The sequence below is a fragment of the Megascapheus bottae genome, chromosome 8, assembly GCF_031878675.1.
Source record: "Megascapheus bottae isolate mThoBot1 chromosome 8, mThoBot2.hap1, whole genome shotgun sequence".
Taxonomy (NCBI): Eukaryota; Metazoa; Chordata; class Mammalia; order Rodentia; family Geomyidae; genus Megascapheus; species Megascapheus bottae.
Genome location: NC_143516.1, coordinates 39,654,385 through 39,680,501, shown reverse-complemented (window position 1 = coordinate 39,680,501; position 26,117 = coordinate 39,654,385). Strand labels below are relative to the sequence as shown.

At 41.9% G+C, this 26,117-nt stretch overlaps 1 protein-coding gene and 1 pseudogene across 1 annotated transcript; one reads left to right on the top strand and one right to left on the bottom strand.

Moving 5' to 3' along the window:
• Positions 1 to 2,366: 2,366 nt before the first annotated feature.
• Positions 2,367 to 24,730, bottom strand: Ostm1 (osteoclastogenesis associated transmembrane protein 1). Its single transcript, XM_090338329.1, has 6 exons — positions 24,277 to 24,730; positions 20,030 to 20,144; positions 11,665 to 11,762; positions 10,348 to 10,515; positions 5,912 to 6,077; positions 2,367 to 5,501 (listed from the first exon to the last, which is right to left on the bottom strand). Exons 1-6 carry the CDS (start codon positions 24,676 to 24,678, stop codon positions 5,446 to 5,448), a joined length of 1,005 nt encoding a protein of 334 aa, XP_090194455.1. The 5' UTR covers positions 24,679 to 24,730; the 3' UTR covers positions 2,367 to 5,445.
• Positions 9,175 to 9,328, top strand: LOC150059840 (U2 spliceosomal RNA; annotated as a pseudogene).
• Positions 24,731 to 26,117: the final 1,387 nt, after the last annotated feature.

The following is a 26,117-nucleotide window of genomic DNA, read 5'->3' as shown; positions in this document are numbered from 1 at the left end:
TTTACTCACAGCGGAGCAATTTGAGGGTTGATGAGGCCACCAGCCAGGTTTGATTGTCAATGTTGTCAGGGCTGCCAGGTTATAACCTAGCCAAAGAAACTGGCTGCTCCAAACGGTCCATCAGAAGAATCAGCTGGGGAGCTCTAATCCTAAGTGAAACCATCTTGATTACAGAGGAAGGAAAGACGACACTGTTTTGTCCAACTGCTGAACCTTCCAAGGAAACACAAAGCGGCATTAAAGTTCTCAGTCCAGAAGGCCCATGGTTTAAGTAGTTAATCTTATTTTAGCTGAATGACACGTTCATTACAGCAAATAAGTAGGTAATGTGTGAGACTGCTGAAGAGGAAATATAAACTAAGCCAGTTACGGGCATCATGTTGAGGTTTGACATTGGTGTGTGTGTGTGTGTGTGTGTGTGTGTGTGTGTGTGTGTGTGTGTGTGTGTGTGTGTGTGTGTGTGTGTGTGTGTGTGTGTGTGTGTGTGTGTGTATGGGCAGGGGTAGGAGATGGGGACCAAGACATGAGAAAGGGTATCAATGTTTGTGAAGTAATGCACGCACCTTCTCTCTGGTGAATATAATGTAACCCTTCTATTAATTACAATAAAAATATATGAAAAAAATATATGTACACACACAATTTTTTTTAGCAGTTAGATCTAATAAACACAGAGCAGATGGAACTGTTCCTTAGGAAGGTTTTAGATATGACTGAAGATGCTGGATTCAGGGAAGTAATGTATGAGCACGTGTCCCACCTGGAATCTGCACGGGAGAGTGTCTAAACATAAGCTGGAACTTCCCATCTTCCACCATACAGGTATGTTCTTATCATGTATGCTGTCCATGGGCAGCTAAAGAACCTCTCTTCCACATTGAAGAATTCCTTTACACACATGAACTACACATACTTGTTAGTTGCTTCACAATGTGTATAGAAATCAGATGATGTAGTTTTTGGGGATCCATCGGGGGGGGGGGGCATTCTATGACCAGATGTCCTTTAAGGTAATACAGGTACTTTGTGAGCATAGTGGCTCAAGCCTGTAATACTAGTTGCTTGGGAACTAGATCAGAGGATCATGGTTTTAGGCTAGTCCAGTTTGAGAGACTCCATATCATTCAATGATTGGGCATGGTGACACAGGCCTGTTTGGAGGGGAACACAATGGTTGGGTGTAGCAGCAGGTGCCTGTCATCTCCAGTAATATGAAGACACACAAGTAGGAGGATAAAAGCCCAGGATAACCCAGGCAGAAAGTGAGATTTACCTTGGAATTAACAAATTATCAAAAGCAGAAAGGGATTGAGAGCATAGGACAAGTAGTAGAGCATTTGCCCTAAGAGGGAAACAATTAATGACACCGAATTTAAATCCCAGTACCATTAAAAAGTTACATATATTAATAGTCTATTTTATTTTTGTGGGTCATGGGGCTTGAACTCGGTCTGGGCACTGTCCCTGAGCTATTCAGCTTAAGGCTACTGCTCTGCCCCCCTGGACCTGGGCATTGTCCCTGAGCTCTTCAAGGTTACTGCCCTACACTTGAACCAAGCCCCACTTCTGTTTTCTAGAGGTTAACTGAAGATAAGAGTCTCAGGTCCTTTTGTGCTCGGGCTGGCTTTGAACCTTTATCCTCAGATCTCAGCCTCCTGAGTAACTAGGATTACAGTTGTGAGCCACATACCCAGCTTTATTTTTTGTTTTTAAATCCACTGTTAGTGATATCTTTTTTTTTTAACCTGAGGCCAAATCTTTGGACAGGAATGTAATCCTGATTATAATACTACTCTGGGAAAACATTCCATATCTGCAGTATAAGGAGTACACTACAGGAAAAAGAAGAGTCCAGCCACAAAACTATAGAGTGCTGGTCCCAACAGAAATAATGTTTACCTCCTAAACTCTGGTGCTCTTCACTGATTTAGAATTACACATTATCGTTAACAAACACAGTCCCCATGTTGAACCCCCAGCACTGAAAAAAGAAAACACACACATACACACACACACACACACACACACACACACACACACACACACACACAAATATATATTCACACAAGCCAGGCGTGATGGCTCACACCTGTAATCCTAGCTACTCAGGAGGCTGAGATCTAAGGATCATGGTTCAAAGCCAGCCCAGGCAGTAAAGTCCTTGAGACTTATCTCTAACCACTGAAAAAATGGAAGTAGGGCTGTGGCTCAAGGGGTAGGGTGGTAGCCTTGAGCTGAAGAGCTCAAGAGCAATGCCCAGGCCCAGAGTTCAAGTCCCACAACTGGCAACCAGCCCCCCACCCCAGCAAGTGTGTAACATCTGAAAATTTGAAATTACACTTAAAAATACAATCAGAGCACTGCAATTTCCTTAAGTTACTTCCTTTATTGTTCAAGTGTCAAGAAAAGAAGATCTTGTACATAAACACAAATGCTGTGTCTTAGAATTCGGAGCTCAGCCAAGAACTTTTCCTTATGACTACAACATGAAATATTTATGCACTTTAGTGAAGTACTTCACACTTACTTTTGCAATCTACTGCTGCAACTTCTAAGGAGCAATGACCCCACCAGAAAAGTAGAAAGGCCTGTCATTTCTTGTTTAAAGTGCTCATTAGCTTTCTATTGAGGCAATGGGTTTTATGCACAAATAATATTGAAAGGTGCTCCAAGTCACTACTTACAGACTCACATACATCATTTTTGTAACTTGGCCCGTGTAAACTGTATTTCCTTCAGTAATGAAGATTGCCTTCAATGGCCCTCAACTACATGCTTCAAATCAAGATAGCCTATTAATATCAGCCACGGCAACAGTGAGAGCAGACAAACTGCTGCACACTGAAGTGGGTCACGGAAGACCAGAAACTCTCACAGCTCTGGAGATGTCACATTTCCAAGGATGAGCCTTCTTTTCACTCTGCATACATTGTAAACAGTTTTTTAAATGATCAAAACATCCCCTTGGCTCTAAAGAGAGCATTTTACACCCTATGAAAGGACTCAAATTCTCTTGCCATTTAATCAAACTCTCATTTCTACATGGAAGTGTTTGCATATTTTCAATGTTTAGAACAAAATTTATGGTGATGGTGGACAGAAGTAGCTCATGCCTTTAATCTCAAGAGGTTGAGTTCAGGAGAATCATGGTCTGGAACTACCCTTAGCAAAGGACTTTAAGACTCCATCGACAAAATAACCAGCAAAAAGCTGGACTGGAAGCATGGCTCAAGTGATAGAGTCAGCTGAGCAAGCATGAGGCCCTGAGTTCAAACTCCAGAACTGGTAAAGCAAACAAACCAAACCCCTTATTTCCATCTCTAAAGCAAGGAAGAATACATGAAACTTTCAACTCTGAAACCCTGAGAAATAATACTGGGAATAATTCTGAAACAAAGCATTATTTTAAAGGCTAATATAAGTATTTATATAGTTCTCTTCAAAATAAACTACCCATATCTCTTACAGTGGGTGTTCTGCCAAGTCACTGTTTATTCTCTGAACCTTAAGCTCTTTGTTTTCTCCTTTCTCTGTCCTCTACAAGTTTTCAAATAGCCCAAGAAAATAATTCCATTAAAAAAAAAAAGCTCACAGGGGCTGAGAGTGTGGCTTAGTGGTAGAATGTGTGCCCAGCAAGCATGAAGCCCTGGGTTTGATTTGTTGGTACCACATACATAGGAAAATCAGAAGTGGTATTGTGGCTCAAATGGTAGAGTGCTAGCCTTGAGAAAGTTCAAGGACAGTACCCAGGCCCTGAGTTCAAGCCCCAGAGTTGGCAAAAAGAAAAAATATGGTGTAATACTACATTTGATTTAAGGTAGTAATAAATTACAAATTGCTAAATAACTTAATATATAATTAAGTATGCAAATCCTTGGTATACAAAGAATCCATTCTGACCTGAATATAATAAACCAGCTCAGTGATTTCAAATGACAAAGTGAAATAAAGGCAAAAATAAGATCTAAAATATTTATAAAAATCAAGTAAGAGCCAGGGCATGGCGGCTCACACCCGTAATCCTAGCTACTCAGGAGGATGAGATCTGAGGGTCTTGGTTCAAAGACATCCAGGGCACTAAAGTCCATGAGACTCTTATCTCCAATTAACTACTAGAAAACCTGAAGTGTTCCTGTGGCTCAAGGGGTAGGGCAGTAGCCTTAAACTGAAGAGCTCAGAGACAGTGCCATGCCATTACCAATCTCCCCCCATCCCCCGCAAAAAAAAAAAAGTCAAGTAAGAAACCAGTTACCACAAATCTTTTTACAAAGATAAATGTAATGTGGTTTGCCATTTTCAATAATTGCAAAGGTAGCTGGATAAGGTAGCACATACCTGTAATCCTAGCTACTCGGGAGGTTGAGATCTGAGGAGCGAGGTTCAAAGCCAGCCCAGGTACTAAAGAACCTGAGACTCTTACCTCCAATTAATCACAAAAAAAACCGTGAAGTGGGGCTGTGGCTCAAAGAGTAGGGTGGTAGCCTTGAGCTAAAGAGCTCAGGGACAATGCCCAGGCCCTGGGGTAGGGCAGTAGCCTGGAGCTGAAGAGTTCAGGGACAGTGCCCAGGCCCAGAGTTCAAACCCCATGACCCACATACCCACATACACACACACACACACACACACACACACACACACACACACACACACACACACACAAAATTGCTAAGGAGGTTGACAATAAATGGCTTCAAAAAATTATTTTAGGGGCCGGAGTTTGGCCTAGTGGTAGAGTGCTTGCCTAGCATGCACAAAGACCCAGGTTTGATTCCTTGGTACCACATACATGGAAAAAAGCCGGAAGTGGTGCTGAGGCTCAAGTGGTAGAGTTCTGGTCTTGAGCTCAAGCCCAGGGAAGTGGAAGTGCGCAGAGTTAGTCAAGAGCAGGAAGCCCTCAGTTCAAGCCCCTGCACTGGCATAAGCGTGCACACACACACACACACACACACACATACAACTTTAGGGCAACTGAAAGAGTGCATTATATATTATTATAATACATGATATATTTAATATATCTGTAACAGTAATACTGAAATTGGAAGTCATTTTAATCTGTGGGTCCTCTACCATTTTACAAGTATATTTTCTTTTATCAATGACTTTGCTGTAACTGAATTTTACATATCAATCTTCAACAACTATAAGTTGGTATCAGAAGTCTCAAACAATGACACTACACCAGCAAAATAAAGTTCTCCTTAAATCTTTTGTCATTGTAACAGGTATAGTTCAGAATATACAAAATTGCTACCCCTAGAAATTAAAAATGCCTAACTCCTTATAAGGGAGATGGAAAGGAAAAAGAAGAATTGAAACATCTATCCTTAATGATAAATCTGAAGTCCTTGCACTTCTGAAGCACATGGTTTAATCCCAGGCCATCTTCTTTCTGACCAAGTTCAATCTTCTACTACTTATCTGTCAATTCTCATTTTGTGAGTTTCAGTTTGAATTTTCTTGAATGTTTGCAAAACTGGTACTGGACTTGAGACGTTTGGCTAGATAAGACAAAAATATTAATATTAGTATTTTAACTTAGATTTAATTTTCTTGACATTTTTCATTATTTCTATGTAAGGCATCCCATTTTCATATTGAGTAGATTGAGAATTAACTGGAAAGATCTAATCTCGTAAGATTTAAAATTTAAGTCCTCCCTCCCCACTCCCTCTCTCTTTTCTTTTTTGGTCTTGGAGATCAAACCCAGGACATGGCACTTGCTAGGCAAATGCTTTGCCACTGAGCTATATCCCAGCCCCACACTTAAGGCCTATGCTTTTGGAGCTCATGAATGTTTTAGATTCTCATGCATGCTAAGCAAAAGTCCTACATTGAGATATTCCCCTAGCCCCCTAAATCTTTTAAACACAGGCTGCATCTAAACAAATGGCTGTAAAAAGAAACTTACGTAGAATGAGTTTGCGTTTCTTCTGCTCTGAGTGTAGAAAACTACTAAGGTAGAACACAACAGGGAGAAAGAGGATGAACACGGAAACGGCGATGACAGGCACGGTGTCACTGCAAGGGAGCGAGCAGTTGAAAGTTCGGCTCCAGAGTTTGCGAGTAATGTTCATCTGAAACAATGACGAACAATGTTATTCCACTTTGTATTTTCTTTCTTTTCTTTTTTTTTTTTTTGGCCAGTCCTGGGCCTGGGCACTATCTTTGGGCTTTTTCCTCAAGGCTAGCTAGTGCTCTACCACTTGAGCCACAGCACCACTTCCAGCTTTTCTATATATGTGGTACCAAGGAATTGAACCCAGGTCTTTGTGCATGCTAGGCAAGCACTTTACCACCAGGCCAAACTCCGGGCCATGTAATTTTCCTAAAATATCTAAATAGGATATGGGCACAGTGGCTCGTGCCTGTGATCCTAGCTACTCAGGAGGCTGAGATCTAAGGATCACTGTTCAAAGCCAGCCTGGGCACCAAAGACTGTGAGACTCTTATCTTCAATTAACCACTAGAAAACTGGAAGTGGTGCTGTGGTTTAAGGGGTAGGGCAGTAGCCTTGAGCTGAAGAGCTCAGGGAAAATGCCCAGGCCTAGAGTTCAAGCCCCATGACCAACAGCAAAAAAAGTCTAAATAGGCATTCAGAATTTAGACTAAGTACACTTCCCTAAAAATCTATTGATGGCACAGCACCAGTGACTTATGCCTGTAATCCTAGCTACTGAAGAGACTAAGGTCTCAGGACAGCAGTTTGAAGCCAACCCAGACAGGAAGGTTTGTGAGACTCTTATTTCCAATTAACTACTTTAATTAGGAAAAAAAAAAAAAGCCAGGAGTAGAGCTGTGGCTTCTGAGGTAAAATGTTAGCCTTGAAAAAAAAATGCTAAGGGACAGAACCCAGGCCCTGAGCTCAAACCCCTACTGATAGTTGAGAAAAATGTCTTCTGTTTTGGAAATAGACTGGCTTGTGGACAAATTATATTTCTACAGAAATGTCATAATCTAAATTCACGATACTGACCAATGTATGCTAGAGTGTTAACCACTCATATCTTTTAGAGAACTTACACTAACAGGAATATAGTTGGACTGTTTTCTCCCTTAAAAATGATTTATTAGGGGCCAGGAACATGGCCTAGTGGTACAGTACATGCACAAAGACTCCGGTTCGATTCCTCAGTACCACATACATAGAAAAAAGCCAGAAGTGGTGCTACGGCTCGAGTGGTAAAGCACTAGCCTTGAGAAATCCCAAAGACAGTGCCCAGGCCCTGGGTTTAAGCCCAAGACTGGCACACACACCCAAAAAAAAGAAGATTTATTAAAGGGGAAGAGAAGAACAAACAAAAGTCCTCAGGTGTAGCCAATGTAAGCACTTTTCACCTTCTTGAATATTATTTGTCCACTTCAGTTTCCTTTGAGCTGCTAAGATAATTTACACCCATTATTCTCAACCAGTAAGCTTATCTAGTCCCACCATAAGTTCTCTCTACTTGGAACCAATTTGTCTCTTCCAATGCTTTTTCAGGTATCTCATTCATGCCATCGCCATCTAGTGGTGCCCCATGTAAAGGCAAGCTATACAATGGAGAAGAAAACGTTTTTTCCTTGACATTTGAGCGAACATCAGTGGACATACTGAATAATGAGCAAATGAAATAACTCTGCAGCCAAGCACTGGTAGCTCATGCCTGTAATCCTAGCTAATGTGGAGACTAAGGTCTGAGGACAGTAGTTTGAAGCCAGCCCAGGCAGGAAGGTTTTTCTTTATTTTTTTTTAATTAAAAGATTTTATGAACACTTTTTTCTCTTTTTTTTTGTGGGTCATGGGGCTTGAACTCAGCCTGGGCACTGTCCCTGAGCTCTTCAGCTCAAGGCTACCACCCTACCCCTGGGCCTTGGCATTGTCCCTGAGCTCTCCATCTCAAGGGACCACCCTACCCTCAAGCCAAGCCCCACTTCCATTTTCTAGAAGTGCCTGGGCTGGCTTTGAACTTTGATCCTCAGATCTCAGCCTCCTGAGTAGCTAAGATTACAGGCATGAGCCACTGTGTCCAGCTTAACAATGATGTTTTATATCATATTTCAAATGCCATGTTTAACAAACAAGTATTTAAGAAGGGAATCTCTATATACTATCACTAGCACATAGATTTTAGAACATAAAATTAAGCTGAGACTTTGTATGTCATAGATACATTGTCTTAGATACATAATGATTATATAACATTATGTCTATAGAGTATAAATCCCATCATAGATTTTTTTTTTTGCCAGTCCTGGGGCATGAGCTCAAGGCCTGAGCACTGTCCCTGGATTTTCTCAAGGCTAGGGCTCTACCACTTGAGCCACAGCACCACTTCCGGCTTTTTTCTATGTATGTGGTACCGAGGAATCGAACCCGGGTCTTCATGCACGCTAGGCAAGCACTCTACCACTAGGCCAAACTCCCAGCCCCCATCACAGATTTTTTTTTTTTGCCAGTCCTGGGCTTGAGCTCAGGGTCTGAGCACTGTCCCTGGATTTTCTCAAGGCTAGAGCTCTACCCCTTGAGCCTCAGCACCACTTCTGATTTTTTTCTATGTATGTGGTACTGAGGAATTGAACCCGGGTCTTCGTGCATGCTAGGCAAGCACTCTACCACTAGGCCAAACTCCCAGCCCCCATCACAGATTTTTTTTATGTCTGTGTGCTTATATTTATATCTCCAAGACTGTGTCAATAACCGTGGGTACCTGAATAGTGAGTCATCACTCTTGTACTATTTGGATCTAATATCCACAAATCAAGGACATCATGTGGCAGGCAGGAAGGTTTGTGAAACTCTTATCTCCAATTAACCATTTTAACTTTTTTTTTTAAAGCCAAGAGTGGAGCTATGGCTTTCGTGGTAGAATGTTAGCCTTGAACAAAAATGCTAATGGTCAGCTCAGACCCAGGAAGATGAAATCTGAGGAACATGGTTCAAAGCCAGCCCAGGTAGAAAACTTCATGAGCCTCTTAGCTCCAACTAGAAGCTATGGCTCAAATTGATAGAGCACTAGCCTTGAGCAGAACTTAGGGACAATGCCCAGGCCCTGAATTCAATTCCCACAGTAACAATAAATCATCATCATCATCATCATCATCATCATCATCATCCTTGTACTGGTGTGGCTTACATTTTAGTCCGATGAGACAGACGACAAATATTTTTGGGTCATAATAGGTGGACATGGAACTGCTTCTTGGTCTTCTGGCTAAGATCAAGTGCAGTATCTGTTCTTATCAGTTTAATAGGCGGAAAGGCTTCTTCTACTAGCAGAGATTTGCAATAGAGCAAAATCTTGATACATAAGGACATATAATGTGAAGCTAATTGAAAGGACCTCCAGGATACTGAAACAAAAGCCATATAATGAATGATTGTTGTCCTTAATGTACTATGTTGTCTCTCATCTCCTTTGCTGTCCCTTGGTTATCTCATATTGGTATAGTATCTCACTTTGTTATCTGATATATTGAATTTATTTGTATTTGGATATTTGAAATTTGATAGGGAAGGGGGGAAAACCAAGACGGGTGGGGGGTGAGGGGGGGGAGGGAAACGGGTACCAAGACATGTGAAAGGGTATCAATGTATGTGAATTAATGCACCTTCTATCTGGCAAATATCATGTAACCCTTTTACTAATTACAATAAAAAAAAAGAAAATAGTTTAGTAAACCTAGAAACTTATTTAATCAGCAACAAACTCATAAAAAATTATAACATAAGATGGATGCTAGTGGCTCATGCCTGTAATCTTAGCTACTCAAAAGTATGAAATCTGAGGAACTTGGTTCAAAACCAGCCCAGGGAGGAGAGTCCATGAAACTTTTTTTTTTTTTTGGCCAGTTGTGGGGCTTGAACTAAGGGCCTGAGCACTGTCCTTGGGTTTTCTCAAGGCTCTAGTACTTGAGCCATAGTACCACTTCCAGTTTTTTCTATGTATGTTGTACTGAGGAATCGAACCCAGGGCTTTGTGCATGTTAGGCAAGCATTCTACCACTAGACCAAACTCCTGGCCCCATGTGATTTTTTTTTTTTAATCTCTAACTAACAAGCAAAAATCTGGAAGTAGAGATATGGCTCAAATGGTAGAACACTGGCCTTGAGTAAAAAAACTAAAGGACAGGGCCCAGGCTCTATGTTTCAATCACAGTAATGCCAAATTGTCAACTCATTTATAAAGTTCCTGGTAGATTTTCATTCTAGTTTGACAAATCAGGATATTCTAAAACCTAATTAATTTAGTTATTTCTGTTGAAAAGAACATATGCATATTCCAAGCTACCTCCGAGAGCTAGTACCAGCGAAGACACTCTGAGCAACCCTGCAAAGTATGCATTATATCACAGCAAAGTACTTACTGCATCTTCCACATCAATGCACAAATGTGTTCCAGGTTCAGCATTCTTCTCATGGTCATTCTTTCTTTGCATTTCATTATATAGACTACTGAGACTTTTGTATTCTGTACGACAGTTTTTGCAAACTTCTGAGTAATTTTTTGGTGGTAGTAGACTGTGTGAACTCCCCTAAAATGACAGGTAGATGTAGTAAATATCATGCACATTACACAACATCTTTGCAACATAAATTATTTGCAATCTCCTTCCAGCCCAGAAGATAAGGACAAGATGGTGTGTGACAAAATGCTGGTTGTATTCAGAAAAAAGCCCACATAGGGCCCAGAGTTTGGCCTAGTAGTAGAGCGCTTGCCTAGCATGTTTGATTCCTCAGTACCACATACATAGAAAAGCCAGAGTGGTGCTGTGACTCAAGTAATAGAGCTCTAACCTTGAGGAAAGCCCAAGGACAGTACTCAGGCCCTGAATTCAGTCCTTAGGACTGGCAAAAAAAAAAAAAAAAAAAAAAAGAAGAGAGAGAGAGAAAAAGAGAGAGAGAGAGAAAAGAAAAAATAAGCTCACACAGCTATAACTACCCCCCTACACACACACACACACACACACACACACTTCAGTTCTCTTATTCCTGACAAAGGTACCAACAATATTGAATTGGACAGGAGAGTATCTTTAACAAATAGGTCGGGGAACACTGGGTACTCTATATATGGGAGTCTCCCAAATGTCAGAGACTAAAACTAGATCCATCCCCTACCTGTACAAAAACCAGTTCAAAAATGGAACAAAGAAGTCAGGTGAGGCTGGACAGTGGCTCACACCTATAATCCTAGCTACTCAGAAGGCTGAGATCTGAGGATCAAGGTTCAAAGCCAGCCCGGCCACAAAAGGACCTGGGACTCTTATCTCCAATTAATCTCTAGAAAAGGGAAGTGAAGCTTGGCTCCCAGTTAGGATGATAGCCTAGATCTGAAGAGCTTAGGGACAATGCCCAGGCCCAAGGGTAGGGCGATAGCCTTGAACTGAAGAGCTCAGGGACAGTGCCAGGCCAAGTGCGAGCTCCATGACCCACCAAAAAAAAAAAAAAAAGCCCAGGACTGGCAAAATAAAACAAATAAGCAAGCAAACAAACAAGTAATAAAAAGTGCTGTACTGCAAAGGAAAAAATTATCAGAGGGAAAAGACAGACAAAAATCAGGAGAAAATCTCTGGCGGGCTATTCTTCTAACAGGGCATATTCTTCTCAAAGGAAATTAATAATAACCAGAATATATAAGGAACTTGGAGCACATACATTGTACAAGACAGCATTTGAAATACCTGAAGATTATGTTCAAAGCAGGTCAAGGTCCGGTTAAATAAAGTAAGGAAATGTTCTGTGCTGTTTGATAAATTTTCACTGGTGTTTGTTAAACAATCTGCCAAGAAAAGTAAATTAATATATCACAAGTAGTAATTACATGTCGCCATTTACCTCTCAAGCTGTCACCTTCTGTTTGTGCACTATGGTAATTCTTTATTCCAATAAACATAGTGTGCCCCATAAGAGCATTTTCTAAATATAGGAAGTTTACCCCTTTTAGTTTCTAAAAGTTTTCCTTTAAATCATAACCATTGCTACAAAAAATTCAAATAATATACAGCACCAGATAAAAGTACATTGAAATGTCATAGTCATGGAAATTAGCTATCCAGCCAGGCGCCCATGGCTCATGCCTGTAATCTTGGCTACTCAGGAGGCTGAGATGTGAGAATCATGGTTCAAGACCAGCTCAGGCAAAAGGTCCATGAGACTCATCTCCAATTAAACACCAAAAAACCAGAAGTGGCACTGTGGCTCAAGTGGTAGAGAAGTAGCCTTGAGCTGAAGAGATCAGGAAAAGCACCCAGGCGCAGAGTTCAAGGCCCAAAACCAACAAAAGGAAGGAAGGGAGAATGGGAGGGAGGGAAGAAGACAGGGAAGGAGAGAGGGAGGGAGGGAGGGAAAATTAGCAAAATTAGCTATCAAATATTTTTTCTGTCTCTCAATTTGCTTCCTCAGTTGTTGCTCTAACACTTTAATCATACCTCCAATCCACCTTTTTATTTATTTTTTTTTGCCAGTCCTGGGGCTTTCTCAAGGCTAGTACTCTATCACTTGAGCTACTGTGCCATTTCTGGCTCTTTCTTTCTTTCTTTTCTTTTTTTTTGGGGGGGGGGGGCATGGGGCTTGCACTCAGCCTGGGGGCTGTCCTTCAGCTCTTCAGCTCAAGACTACCACCGTACCCCTAGAATCAAGCCCCACTTCCCGTTTTCTAGAGGTTCACTGGAGATAAGAGTCTCAGGTCCCTTTGTGCCCAGGCTGGCTCTGAACGTTGGTCTCCAGATTTCCGGCTTTTTCTGTGCATGTGGTACGGAGGAATTGAACCCTGGTCTTCCTGCATGCTAGGCAAGCCCTCTACCACTAGGCGGACTCCTGGCTCAGGCTTTTTGATGGGTATTTTGGAGATGGAATCTTGTGGACTTCTTCCCAGATTGGCCTTCAAATGGAGAACCTCCAGATTTCAGCCTCTTTGGTAGCAGCAAGGGACTATAGGTGTGAGCCACCAGTGCCTGGCTTCAAATGCTGTCATAAAAGTGCTACTTAGGCATAAAACTCTATATTACATTTTGCTATTTTTTTTCTTTTGTGTGGGTCATGGGGCTTGAACTCTGGGCCTGGCACTGTTCCTGAGCTCTTCAGCTCAAGGCTACCACCCTACCCCTTGAGCCACAGCCCCATTTTCCATTTTCTAGTGATTAATTAGAGATAAGAGTCTCATGTTCTTTAGTGCCCGGGCTGGCTTTGAACCGTGATCCTCAGATCTCTGCCTCCTGAGTAGCTAGGATTACAGGCATGAGCCACCTCGCCTGGTTAAATTTAATACTCCTTTATTTCCTCCAATGTAACTTAGAAGTTCATTTATTGTACCAACTGACAGCCCTGCTTAAATTTGCTTTCTTTTTGTTTTTTAATGTTATTATAAAGGTGATATACAGAGGGGTTACAGTTACATAATTGAGGTAATGATTACATTTCCTTTTGGACACTGTCACTCCTTTTCTCCCCCTTTCCCAGGGGTGAGATGAGGTCAAGGGGAAGAGTTAGATGAATGAACAAAAGAACTGGGAAATAATGCATTTAAAAAAAAAACAAAACTAAGCCGGACACGGGCATGGTAGCTCATGCCTGTAATCCTAGCTACTCAGGAGGCAGAGATCTGAGGATAGTGGTGCAAAGCCAGTCTGGGCACTAAATAACATGAGACCCTTATCTTCAATCACTAGAAAATGAGAAGTGGGGCTGTAGCTCAAGTGTAAGGAGGTAGCCTTGAGCTGAAGAGATCAGAGACAGTGCCCAGAGTCAAGCCCCATGGCCGACAAAAAATTAAAAACAAAACAAAACAAAACACAAAAAAACCAGGCATGGTGGCTCAGGCCTGTAATCCTAGCTACTTAGGAGGCTGAGATCTGAGGAGTAAAGTTCAAAGCCAGCCCAGGCACTACAGTCTGTAAGACTTTTATCTTCAATAAACCACCAGAAAACTAAAATGGTGTTTTGGCTCAAGAGGTAGGGTGGTAGCCTTGAGCTGAAGAGCTTAGGAACAGCACCCAGGCCAAAGTTCAAGCCCCATGACCCACAAAAATAAAATAAAATAAAAAATTACTGCTGTTTTCAAATCTAGTACAGAGTAAACTATGGAAACTTTATAATCAAGTTTAGTAAGTAAGAAAATTAAGAGGTTGGGGGTATGGCTCAAGTGGTGGAGGACCTGTCTAGTAAGTGGGAGGCCCTGAATTCAAACTCCAGTTTTACCTCCACCAAAAAAAACCAAAAAAAAAAAAAAATACCCCAAGGGGGTTCAAAGTATAATGTATGCATCTATATAGTTATAATAATAAAATCCCCTCATATTATTAATGCATGCTAATTAAAAAAATAAAATAAATTTGAAAAGTGGGAAATAGAAAGGGAAGGGTATGCATGTGTGGCGCTCATCAGTTTTAAAGGAAAAGCCTATTTTCACATACTCTGTATGTGGAAGGAGGTACAAGAACTTGAACTCAGGGCCTCTCACTCTTACTTAGCCTTTTCACTTACTGTTGGTACTCTACCACTTGAGCCACACCAATACTTTCAGCTTTTTGACTGTTCAGGCTGGCTTTGAACCTCAATTCTCAGATCTCAGCCTCCTCAGCAGCGAGGCTTAAAGGGTGAGCTACCTGCCCCCAGCTTGTCTCATGTGTTTATTTGTACTGGGATCTCTGTTTATCCAATTTCCAAGCAGGAGACTGGGTATGAGACAAATAGTAAATAACACATTTTGACCGTAACACAATAAAAATGAGTACTGCTTACATACCTTCATATTATAACTTCTTCTTAAGACTTAGAAATGTGGTAATGCTCTTCCTAGGCTAGCCAGTAAAAATCTGTGTACTTTGCTAAACGCCAATACAATTCCATGTTTTTTTGTTGGTGGTGGGTTTTTTTTGTCAGTTGTGGTACTTGAACTCTGGGTCTGGCATTGTGCCTGAGCACTTCAGCTCAAAGCTACCACCCTACACCTGGCTGGGCTTGGGTGTTGTCCCTGAGCTCTTCAGCTCAAGGCTACCTCCTTACCTCTTGAGCCACAGCCCCACTTCCCATTTTCTAGTGGTTAACTGGAGATAAGAGTCTCGCAGACTTTTTAGTACCCAGGCTGGCTTTGAACTGAGATCCTCAGATCTCAGGCTCCTGAGTAGCTAGTATTACAGGCATGTTTTTGTAAAAAATGATATCTGTCGATACTGTGTGTGTGTGGGGGGGGAGTGTATGCAAGGTTAGCGCTCTACCACTTGAGCCACAGCTCCACTTCCAATTTCATGTATTTCTAGCAATATTTTCAAATTATTTCCTTTGCAGGTATATGGTATTTACCTCCATTACATAATAAATAATTTTTGTGGCCTCAGTTTCATGCCACCTAGTAGCCTAACCTTATAGGATAAAAACTCATGCCCAGCAGCTCTCATGCAATCAATCCTTACTCAAACTGCCCTAATCAGCCCATGAGGTATATTTGTGCTTTAAATCACTCTTTACCATTTTCCTCTTTGTGGTTCTTTGTTGCACCCAGGACAGGGTCCTCATCTTACACTTTGCCCCCAACAGCCAAGGATATCTGGAATTTCTCAACTAGTGATAACAAAATGAGCTGGGATTGAAATCTAGAATCAAAACATATGTAGAATATAAAGATCTAGAAAATTCCCAACTGGCTATGTAAAAGAGGGACTTAGAAGAGAAGACCAAGGGTGTGGCCAAGTGGCCATTTGATTTGGAGATTAATACAGACAGAAGAATCCCAACATTCACCAGGAAGACAATGGACAGACAACCCAGATAGCATGTCAGTGGACATTCAAGGTTGCCCTTTCCATCACAGGCACAGTACCAGATTTTTTTTTTTTGCCAGTCCTGGGCTTGAGCTCAGGGCCTGAGTACTGTCCTTGGACTTTCTCAAGTCTAGAGCTCTACCACTTGAGCCTCAGCACCACTTCCAGCTTTTTCCTATGTAGGTGGTACTGAGGAATGGAACCCAGGGCTTTGTGCATGCTAGGCAAGCACTCTACCACTAGGCCAAACTCCTGGCCCCAGTACCAGATTATTAAGGGCAGAAGAACTTAATGGTAGGGGCCCAGCATATCAATGAGACCTCAGAATCACTGCCTAGGACTTCCCAAGACACTGGTTCTAGGCCATCTTGGCATGGTTCAAGTAGGCCCAGGTACATACTGCTCAGATCAAAACTCCACAGGGTGCAAACTTTTTTTTTTTTTTTTTTTTTTTTTTTACCAGTCCTGGGCTTAAGCTCAGGGCTGAGCACTGTCCTTGGACTTTTCTCAAGGGGCTAGAACTCTACCACTTGAGCCTCAGCACCACTTCTGGCTTTTCCTAAGTATGTGGTACCAAGGAATCTAACCCGGGTCTTCGTGCATGCTAGGCAAGCATGCTACGACTAGGCCAAACTCCTGGCCCACAAGGTGCAAACTTTAAGTCTTAGCATTACCACATGGTGCTTACTGGAGGCATGGCCTTATGACTCTTTTAACTCTTTTTCTATGTGAAGACACAGCACTGTCCCTCTTTTGCCATTTCTGCCCATTCTACCAGGTGAGAACAGAACAGTTAATAGCATCTTTGAAGAGCAAGATTTCACCAGACACTAAACTTGTCAGCTCTACAATCTTGGACTTTTCAGCTTCTAGAACTATGAGAAATAAACCACCCAGTCTGAGGAGTTTGGTATAGCAATGTAAACAGATTTTACCAGGTTGACAGTGTGGCTCAAGCTAGACAAGATAGCTCATCTAGACCTGTCTCAGTTTCCATATCAAGTGGAGTGGGGAGGAGTTTTTACTTGACTATTTATAGCTTGTTTGCATTTACTAACATAAAGGAGAAAGGAACAGACATTGTATACTAAAAGATATAAGGAACAAACATTATATATCAAAGGGATCACATACTACCTCAAGTCTCAGTAAACAGCTTTTATGAAATTAGTGAGCCAGCTGCCAGTGGCTCATGTCTGGAATCCTAGCTACTCAGGAGGCTGAGATCTGAAGATTACCATTCAAAGCCATCTTGGGCTGGAAAGTCCATGATACTCTTACCACCAATTGACCACAGAAAAAGCTGGAAGTAGTGCTGTGGCTCAAAAGGTAAAGTACTAACTAGCCTTGAGCAAAAGGAGCTCAGGTACAGTGCCCAAGCCCAGAGTTGGACTCTAACTCCAGGCCTACAAAATAAATTAATAAGAAAGTAAGTACGTAAATAAATAAATAAATGGGTTATTTATACACAGTGAGACTGAAAGAGGATTTTTTTTTTTTATTGTCAGGGTAATGTATAGAGGGGTTACAGTTACATTCGCCAGGTAGTAGGTGCATTCCTTCTCACTGGTTTTTGTCCCTATTTCCCTCCCCCGCCCCTTGAAAGAGGATATTCTTAAGGGAGGAACACAAAGGCACAATGCCTATGCATATCTGATATAGTACTTATTGAAATGAATTCCAGGAAATGGAAACAAGAGGGTTTTTTTTTCTTTGCTGCTGTTTTTTGTTTTCTTTTTTTCTTCTTTTTGTTCTTTTACCTATCTTTAGAAGGTAAGGAGGAGCACAAATATGGAGGGACAAAGGGTGAACAAATGCAGAAACACTTACTAGACACTATGTTAAAAACGAACTATTCAGCTGGGAATGGAGGCTCACGCCTGTAATCCTAGATACTCAGGAGGCTGAGATCTGAGGATTGAGGTTCAAAGCCAGCCCAGGTACTAAAGAACATGAGACCCTTATCTCCAATTAAACTCTAGAAAATGGGAAGTGGTGCTGTGCCTCAAGAGGTAGGATGGTAGCCTTGAGCTGAAGAGCTCTGGGACAGTGCCCAGGCCTAGAGTTCAAGCCCTACGACTGGGAAGGAAGGAAGAAAGGAAGGAGGGAAGGAAGGAAGGAAGGAAGGAAGGAAGGAAGGAAGGAAGGAAGGAAGGAAGGAAGGAAGGAAGGAAGTGAACTATTCAACTTGTGGGTGGGGATGTGAGGGAAGGGTAACATTGTCCAAAAAGAAATACACCTGACTTTTGTAATTGTAACCCCTTTCTACATCACCTTTATAATAACAATGAAAATTGAAATTAGGAAGTGGTGCTGTGGTTCAACACGGTAGAGCACTAGTCTTGAGCTGAAGAGCTCACAGACAGCACCTAGGCCCAGAGTTCAAGCCCCAGGGCCAAAAAAATAATAATAATTTAATTTTAAAAAAAGGATGCCATCTATCCTAAACATGATGACCCAAGATATTATAAGGACACCTGCTCAGCTATGTTCATCTCTGCACTATTCACAATAGCCAGGCAATGGAAACAATGCAGATGCCCTACTGCAGATGAATGGATACAGAAAATGTGGTATATATACACAATGGAATTCTACATAGCCAACAGACAAGATAAAATAATGGCATTCACAGGGAAGTGGATGAATCTAGAGTGAATCATGTTGAGTGAGACAAGTCAAGACCTAAGGAACAAAAGGCGCATGGTATCCTTAATATGTGGCTATTAAATCCAAAGAGTACAAGAGCGAGGACTCAATAACTGCATACCCAAAGCTATGGACATGGTAATGGAAATATAATCATAACTATATAGACATAAAAACCTATGACTCTATAGATATGTTTTATTTCATAAATTAATATGTTTCTATGACATACAAACCATTAGCCTAATTTTGATTAAGTTCCAAATACTAAGTCCCAGTGATTGTAAATAGAGATTCCTTCCTTGAACATTTGTTTGTTAAACTTGTCATTTAAAATATGATATAAAAATCAACATTAATAAATTCTTTAATAAAAAAAAAGGATGCCAGCCTGGTGGCTCATGTTTGTAATCCTTGCTACTCCAGACGCTGAGATCTGAGGATCACAGTTCAAAGCCAGCCTGAGCACATGAGACTCTTATCTCCAATTAACCACTAGAAAATGGGAAGTGGGGCTGTGGCTCATGGGGTAAAATGGTAGCTTTGAGCTGAAGAGCTCAGGGACAGTGCCTAGGCCCAGAGTTCAAGCCCCCATGACCCACAAAAAAAAGTTTCAACCTGTACCAAAAAGCCCTAGTGTTTCTCCTATTCCTGCCTATCTTACAGGACTTTTGTGAAGCTCAAATGAGACAAGAATTATGAAACAACTTGGGAAATTTTATTTAATTCAATTTTTTTTGTTTTGTTTCTTTTTTTTTGCCAGTCCTGGAGCTTGAACTCAGGGTCTGAGCACTGTCCTTGCACTTTCTCAAGTCTAGAGCTCTACCACTTGAACCACAGCACCACTCTGGCTTTTTCTATGTTTATGGTACTGAGGAATCAAACCTGGGTCTTCGTTCATGCTAGGCAAGCACTGTACTGCCAGGCCAAGCTCTTGGCCTTAATTCAATGGTGATTTGTTATTTTGCTTAGCTCCCTATTTTTTCCTTTCTTTCAACTTCCTTTTCTCACCTTCCCAATCTCTCCGTATGTTACCAGAAGCTATGTTGCATAAGCAGTAATGCTTTCATTATTTATACTTTTTTTTTGTTAGTCATGGGGCTTAAACTCCAGACCTAGGCACTGTCCATGAGTCTTCTGCTCAAGGATACGCCCTACTCCTTAAGCCACAACCCCACTTTCCATTTTCTAGTGGTTAACTGGAGATAAGAGTCTGATGTTCTTCAGTGCCCAGGCTGGTTTTGAACCTTGATCCTCAGATCTCAGCCTTCTGAGTATCTAGGATTACAGGTGAGAGCCACCAAGCCTGGCGTTTATAAATGTTTTTTAACTTAAGTTTTAAAACAACTGGGTAACAGAAGTTCTGATATTAGCACCAATTTATTAAGGAAATAAAAGTTCCAAGAGGCAAACCAGAGAGCTATGAAGCAACAAATTCAGAATCAAACTCATGGCTCATCTTCACTGCTACCCATTTTGGACTTTCACTATTTATTGAACTAGTTACCACTAATACATCATGATACTAATGACCACCCATTCAAACTTAGTAATGAGAGTTTAAAATTCAATCAAATAAAATGTTAACATATATACTACCAAGACACATCCATAAAATAGAAAGGAAAGAATCACTTACTTGCACAATTTGCCTCCTGCCATGTGGTATTAAAAAACTCGGAGAGCATCACAACTATTTGCATTCTATCTGCCATTAAGAGGCTTTTGGCACAACTTTGACTCTCTGAGGTGTTCTGTAACAAAAAACATATATAATCTGAATATTTCTAGACTTTCTAAACAGCTGTAAGTAAATACCTTAAAAAGAAAATGAAAATATTTATTAGAAACCTTTTAAGTATGGCCAGTCAATGGTGGTATTAACAATAACAATGATGATAAAACATTAGGAGCTAACATTTATGAACATGGAATTCAGTGGCAAGAGAAGAAAATATTTGCTTCTTGACTTTTTGTTTTTATAGTAGTATCTCAGTTATTTAAGTCCAAGTTACCATCTCTTATCTTTTTTACATAGGAGAAAACTTTGGAACTTTCATCACACATAGCTGTGAGTGCCATGGGTAACAGAAATGAAGCAACTTTTATTTTCACTTTTGCTTCTCTTCTTACTGCCTAAATTTTTCTACAGTAAGCATTATTTTAATCTTTCAATAATCTCAAATCATTTATTTTCATCTTTTGCACAATTTCTAGGTTAAAGTTTTATAATGCACAAGACAATCCAGTAACATATCCATTCAGTTCCTAGTGTATGCTTAGAAAAACATGCTTTCCAGCCAGGAGTTTGGCCTAGTGGTAGAGTGCTTGCCTAGCATGGACAAAGACCAGGGTTCGATTCCTTGGTACCACATATATAGAAAAAAGCCAAAAGTGGTGCTGAGGCTCAAGTGGTAGAGCTCTAGCCTTGAGAAAAATCCAAGGACAGTACTCAAGCCCTGAGCTCAAGCCCAGGATTGGCAAACAAAACAAAACATGCTTTCCATAAATCATTTTAATTATGAAAAAACTCAGGCTATGTAAGTAATAAACTCAAGTGTCTAAATTATTCCATCTTTACCTATTTCCTTTTCCGGTTCCCCAAGCAAAAAACTAAGTCCCCCCTGGGCATTCTTTTTTTTTTTCCCCCGCCAGTCCTGGGCCTTGAACTCAGGGCCTGACCACTTCCTTGACTTTTTCCTCAAGGCTAGCATTCTACCACTTGAGCCACAGCATCACTTCCGGCTCTTTTCTATGTATGTGGTTCTGAGGAATCGAACTTGGGTCTTTGTGCATGTTAGGCAAGTACTCTACCACTAGGCCAAACTCCCAGCCCAAAGCTATTTAACTACTACTTGTTAAGCATTAAACAAATCCTGGAATTTTAAGGAAAAGAAAAATGCAAGAAAAGCCACTCATGCTAGAGCAAGAATCTCTGTAGACATGAGATGAGGGATTATACCGAGTGGAGACTAAAAAAGACAAACTACTAACTGCAGGGGAAGGACCCATTAGCCATGTGGGATGAGAACCAGAAGGATTACAGAAGAATTCTTGCTTTAAAATATCATTGACAGGGGCCAGGAGCTTGGCCTAGTGGTAGAGTGCTTGCCTAGCATGCACAAAGACCCAGGTTTGATCCTCGGTACCACATACATAGAAAAAAGCCAGAAGTGGTAGATGGTAGAGTTCTAGCCTTGAAAAAACCCAAGGACAGTGCTTAGGCCCTGAGCTTAAGGCCCAGGACTGGCAAATATGAATATACATACATATATATATATATTCATGATAATACATGACTGTAATTCCAACTATTTGGGAAGTAGAAATAAGAGGATTCTGGCAAGGGCAATCTAGATACACAGATATTGATATCTAGATAGATAGACAGATCTATCTATAACCTATATCTGAAAAACAAATGAATATAAAAGAACTGGTACATAGCTCAAGGAATAGAGTAGTTGCTGAGAAAATATAAGGCCCTAAAGTCAATCCTTGGAATTGTAAAATAATAAATAAAAAAATAGGATTCAAAAAAGTGTTTGATTACTTTACAAATAGTGAATTAAAGAAAAACTGTTTTTGGAGGTACTGGTACCTTAGGGCCTTCGTAGGCAGGAACTCTATCACCTGAACCATGTTCCCAGCCTTTTTTGCTTATTTTTCAAAATAGGGTCTCATTTATGCCTGAGCTAGCCTGGCCGGGATCTTAATCTTATTGATATATCCTGTAGAGCTCAGATGACAGGCATAAACTATCACAACCAGTTTTTGTTGTTGTTGTTTTATTGGTTGCAATGGAGCCTATCCAACTTTTGGGAATCCCCCCCCCCCAATCTTCCTGATGTTAACCTGAGTAGTTAGTTAGGGTTACTGCAACCAGGAAAAAAAAATTTTTAATTCCTTTCTTGGAATTGGTAGATTAGAGCAATAGTGGTTGTAAAAGAAAAAAAGATTTCGGGGGGGGGGGGGTTGTCATAGGGCTTTAACTCGGCCTGGATGCTCTTCAGCTCAAGGCTTCTGCCCTACCCTTGAGCCAAGCCCCACTTCCCAGTTTTCTAGAGGTTAATTGGAGATAAGAGTCTCAGGTCCTTTTGTGCCCCTGCTGGCTTTGAACCTTGATCCTCAGATCTCAGCCTCCTGAGTAGGTAGGATTACAGGCATGAGCAACCAAACCTGGCTAAGAAAAAAAAATGCTTTATTAGTTGTGTGTGTGTGTGTGTGTGTGTGTGTGTGTGTGTGTTACTAGGGATCAAAGACAGAGTTTTACTAGGCAGTGCTCTGCCACTGAGCTCATCCCTAGCCTTTTATTAATTTTTAAATAGCATTGAGTTAAGGAATCAGACAAGTTTGAGTCACTAGCTGATGATCTAGCCTCTCTGGGGCTATTACTATAACTAAGGTAAATGAAAGAAAATATGGATCACTTCCTGACACTCAGTAACTGATGAATGAAGGTTTATCTGGCTGTCAACCTAAAGTGCTGTTGTGATGTCACTGGCTAAATGTGGTCTGTTATTGAAGTTGCATCTTCATAAGTAGATGACTAGCTACTTTAAAAATTAATACAATAGAGTCAGGTAATTACTTGATGTATGGGACAGTTTGGTTGAGGAAAACACCAGTGTTACTGGAAGAAACTTGGAACAATTCATGGAGAAAGCAGGAACTGAAGTAAGCTCTACATTTAAAAAAAAAAGAAAGACTCAAGCTTTACATCTGGATTCATAACAATAGAACTTGTTATTTAAAATACAAAACAGCTAAAAACACTTATCTAAATACCCCAAACCATAAATTAAATATGATGCCATACCAGATCATGATGTAGATATTTTACATTGCTTACAACTTAACTTTATTGAAAACTAGCTCCTTATAGAATGATTGGCAACAGAAATTATTAGTGCAAAGAAATGTCATTTCAGCCTGACTTAAGACAAGATGCAACTATGTCCAAGTTTGTATTTGGTCAAATCAATTGTGATTTAAGAAATAACTTCATCTACATTTCATGGGATTATCTGCTGTGCTCTCAATATAAAAGGAATTTTTCTAGTCTCCAATTCCAATGTTATTCTTGTTTTTCCTATACCACAAGTCCTGTGACTCTCATCAGCGCTGGCACTGTAATCCTTTCCTACTCCAGCCCTCTACATTACTTAGGGGCAGGGACTGTGTCTTCCTCCCCCCCTCCCCAGTTAATCCCTTTATAGTACCTATCCCATATCAGAAAAGCTCCCAGGGGACCAAGAATGAACCATTCCTATTACTTCCAAAAATTTTAGTTATTAACTACTAGTTTTCTACGACCCCCTTTTACCCTCAACTTTACAAGAGAGAAAACAAGGTGCAGAGAATCTAACTTGGCCCAGAGTACACTAGCTCCAGACAGCCATGATTACTAATCACTAAGAGGAACTCTCCCCGTTTTTCATCTTTTTAATTGCACCCCCCACCACACACACACTTCATTTGTAGCGTAGAAAACGAAGGCTGAAAGGTCAGATCACTAGAAATTGGTTGATCTGCGCATTTCTGGCTGCAGAGGTCCAGCTCCTAATCACAAAGTTTTCTAAAAGGTCCTTCCTGGAAAGCACAGGTTAAGATGGGGGAAAAAATGAGGTGGTGAGGGGTTGGGGGGCGGAGACTGGAGGAATGGAAGCTAAGGTTAGGAAAGCAGGACCACCTGGAATCCAGTCTACCTATCTGCAAGCATGCTACCCCACGCAGCATCCATGGAGGGGAAAGTCTTAACACCAAGCCCAGGTGTCACCGGCGTTTCCCAATATCCAAGTTCCACACACTGCCCAACCTTTCCACCACCTCCTCCTCCGTCTCCCCAGCCCCAGGCCCTCGGCCCCGGGGTGCTTCCGTACGCACCCGCACGGCTTGGCTGATGTTGTCCATCTTGCTGGCGACCTGTTGGAAGAGCGGGTAGCAGGTCTGGCAGAGGCGCACGGGCCGGGCGCTGCGCACCATGCACCGGGTCAGCTCCGCGCTGCTGTGGGCGAAGTCGAGCAGCAGCTTCCGGCACTCGGGATCCAGGTCCGGCAGATCGGGCGGCAGCGACAGCGGCCCCAGCCCCCGGTCCTGCAGCAGGGACACGGTCATGTCCTCCGCCTCCAGCAGCTGCTGATCCGAAGGGAGGTCGGGAAAGACCCGGGGCGGACTGCTGCCGAAAGAGAGCGTGCTCCGGGCCATCCTGGACCACAGCAGCGGCACCAGTGGCAGCCACCACGGCAGCGACGGCCTTCGCCGTGCCTCTGTGGGGTTGGGATCCATCACCGGTTAGCTGGACGCAGGTCAACACCACCGCTTCCCCGCCCCCAGCCGGTGACAGACAGCCGCCGCTTCCTGCTTCCGCGAGAGCACGCCCCCGCGCTGGGTCACGAGGAGCGCGCGCGCGCGCTCAGGCCACGCCCGTGACCACGCCCACCGCGTGCGGGGCCCCGCCCATTGACGGCCTACGGCCTCGGAGCGCGCGGAGGCGTTCCGCCCCTGATTGCGGGTTTAGGAATTCAGCCCCACACAGGGTCCCTGCGGTGAGGACTGAGGTCCGCACCTGGAACAGTTAACAGCTTCCGAATCCGGTTCTTAAATGCCATCCAAGGCTTTTCAAGATCTACTCACAGTTTGCTAACGAATGAGTATCCCGAAAGTCCCAAGACAGGTGGACCTTGACTGGGTGTTACCTGGTGTTGTGTCTGGACTTGATTTTGGAACTTGTGGCCGCAACCACAGATGACAGCTCTGCCTGATAGGACTTTCGGCAATGATGGACTAATCCGCATCTACATCGTTCCAGCAACAACTGTCCTCGTGTGGCTGTGGAGCCCTGGAAATGTGGCCATTAAGCCTGGAGAACTGCATTTTCAGCTCAATAGCCACATCTGGCTGGTGGCAAGGGTATTGGGTAAGGTCTGGGCAGAGACCAACCTGCTGCACGTTCAATGATAGAATCCAGGAAATCCTGGACAAAACAAATCCACTTCAGCTCCAAGTTTATGACAGTCCCATAGCAATTGTAGGAAACATCCCAGCATGATCCCCCATAGCAATACCTGTAAAAGGAATTCAGGTTCGTGACTTGGACAACTTTTTTGTTGTTTATTATTTGGTGCTGGTCTGGAACACAGGGCCTAAGCATTTTTAGCTATTTTGCTCAAGAAATAATATAATATAATATAAGCAGCCTATCAATGATTGCCATTAGTCTGTTTAATCCAGTCACTTCTTTGCAGAACCCAAGCAATCAATGCCTTTGACTTACTCTAGCCAGAACAACTGGTTATAAGCCTCCCTTGCAGCAAGCACCACAGTGAGTGTGACTATCAATGTGAAAAGCTTAGAATACTACAAAGAGTAAGCAAAGTGAATGTCTTGAAAGTATTATTCACTTGTCAGATGGTAAACTTTTTCAGTGTATATGTATATGTATATGTATATGTATATGTATTTGTATATATATTGCCAATCTTGGGGCTTAAACTCATGGCCTGGGCACTGTCCTTGGGCTGTTTCAAGGCTAGTGCTCTACCACTTGAGCCACAGCACCACTTTTGGCTTTTTCTGTGTATGTGGTACCAAGGAAGCAAACCCAGGACTTCATGCATGCTAGGCAAGTATGCTACCACTAGGCCACAGTCCCAGTCCCTCAATATTATTATAGTTGCACTTTATTTCTGTTCTCTGAGGTGCTGGAGCATTCATATACCTCACCT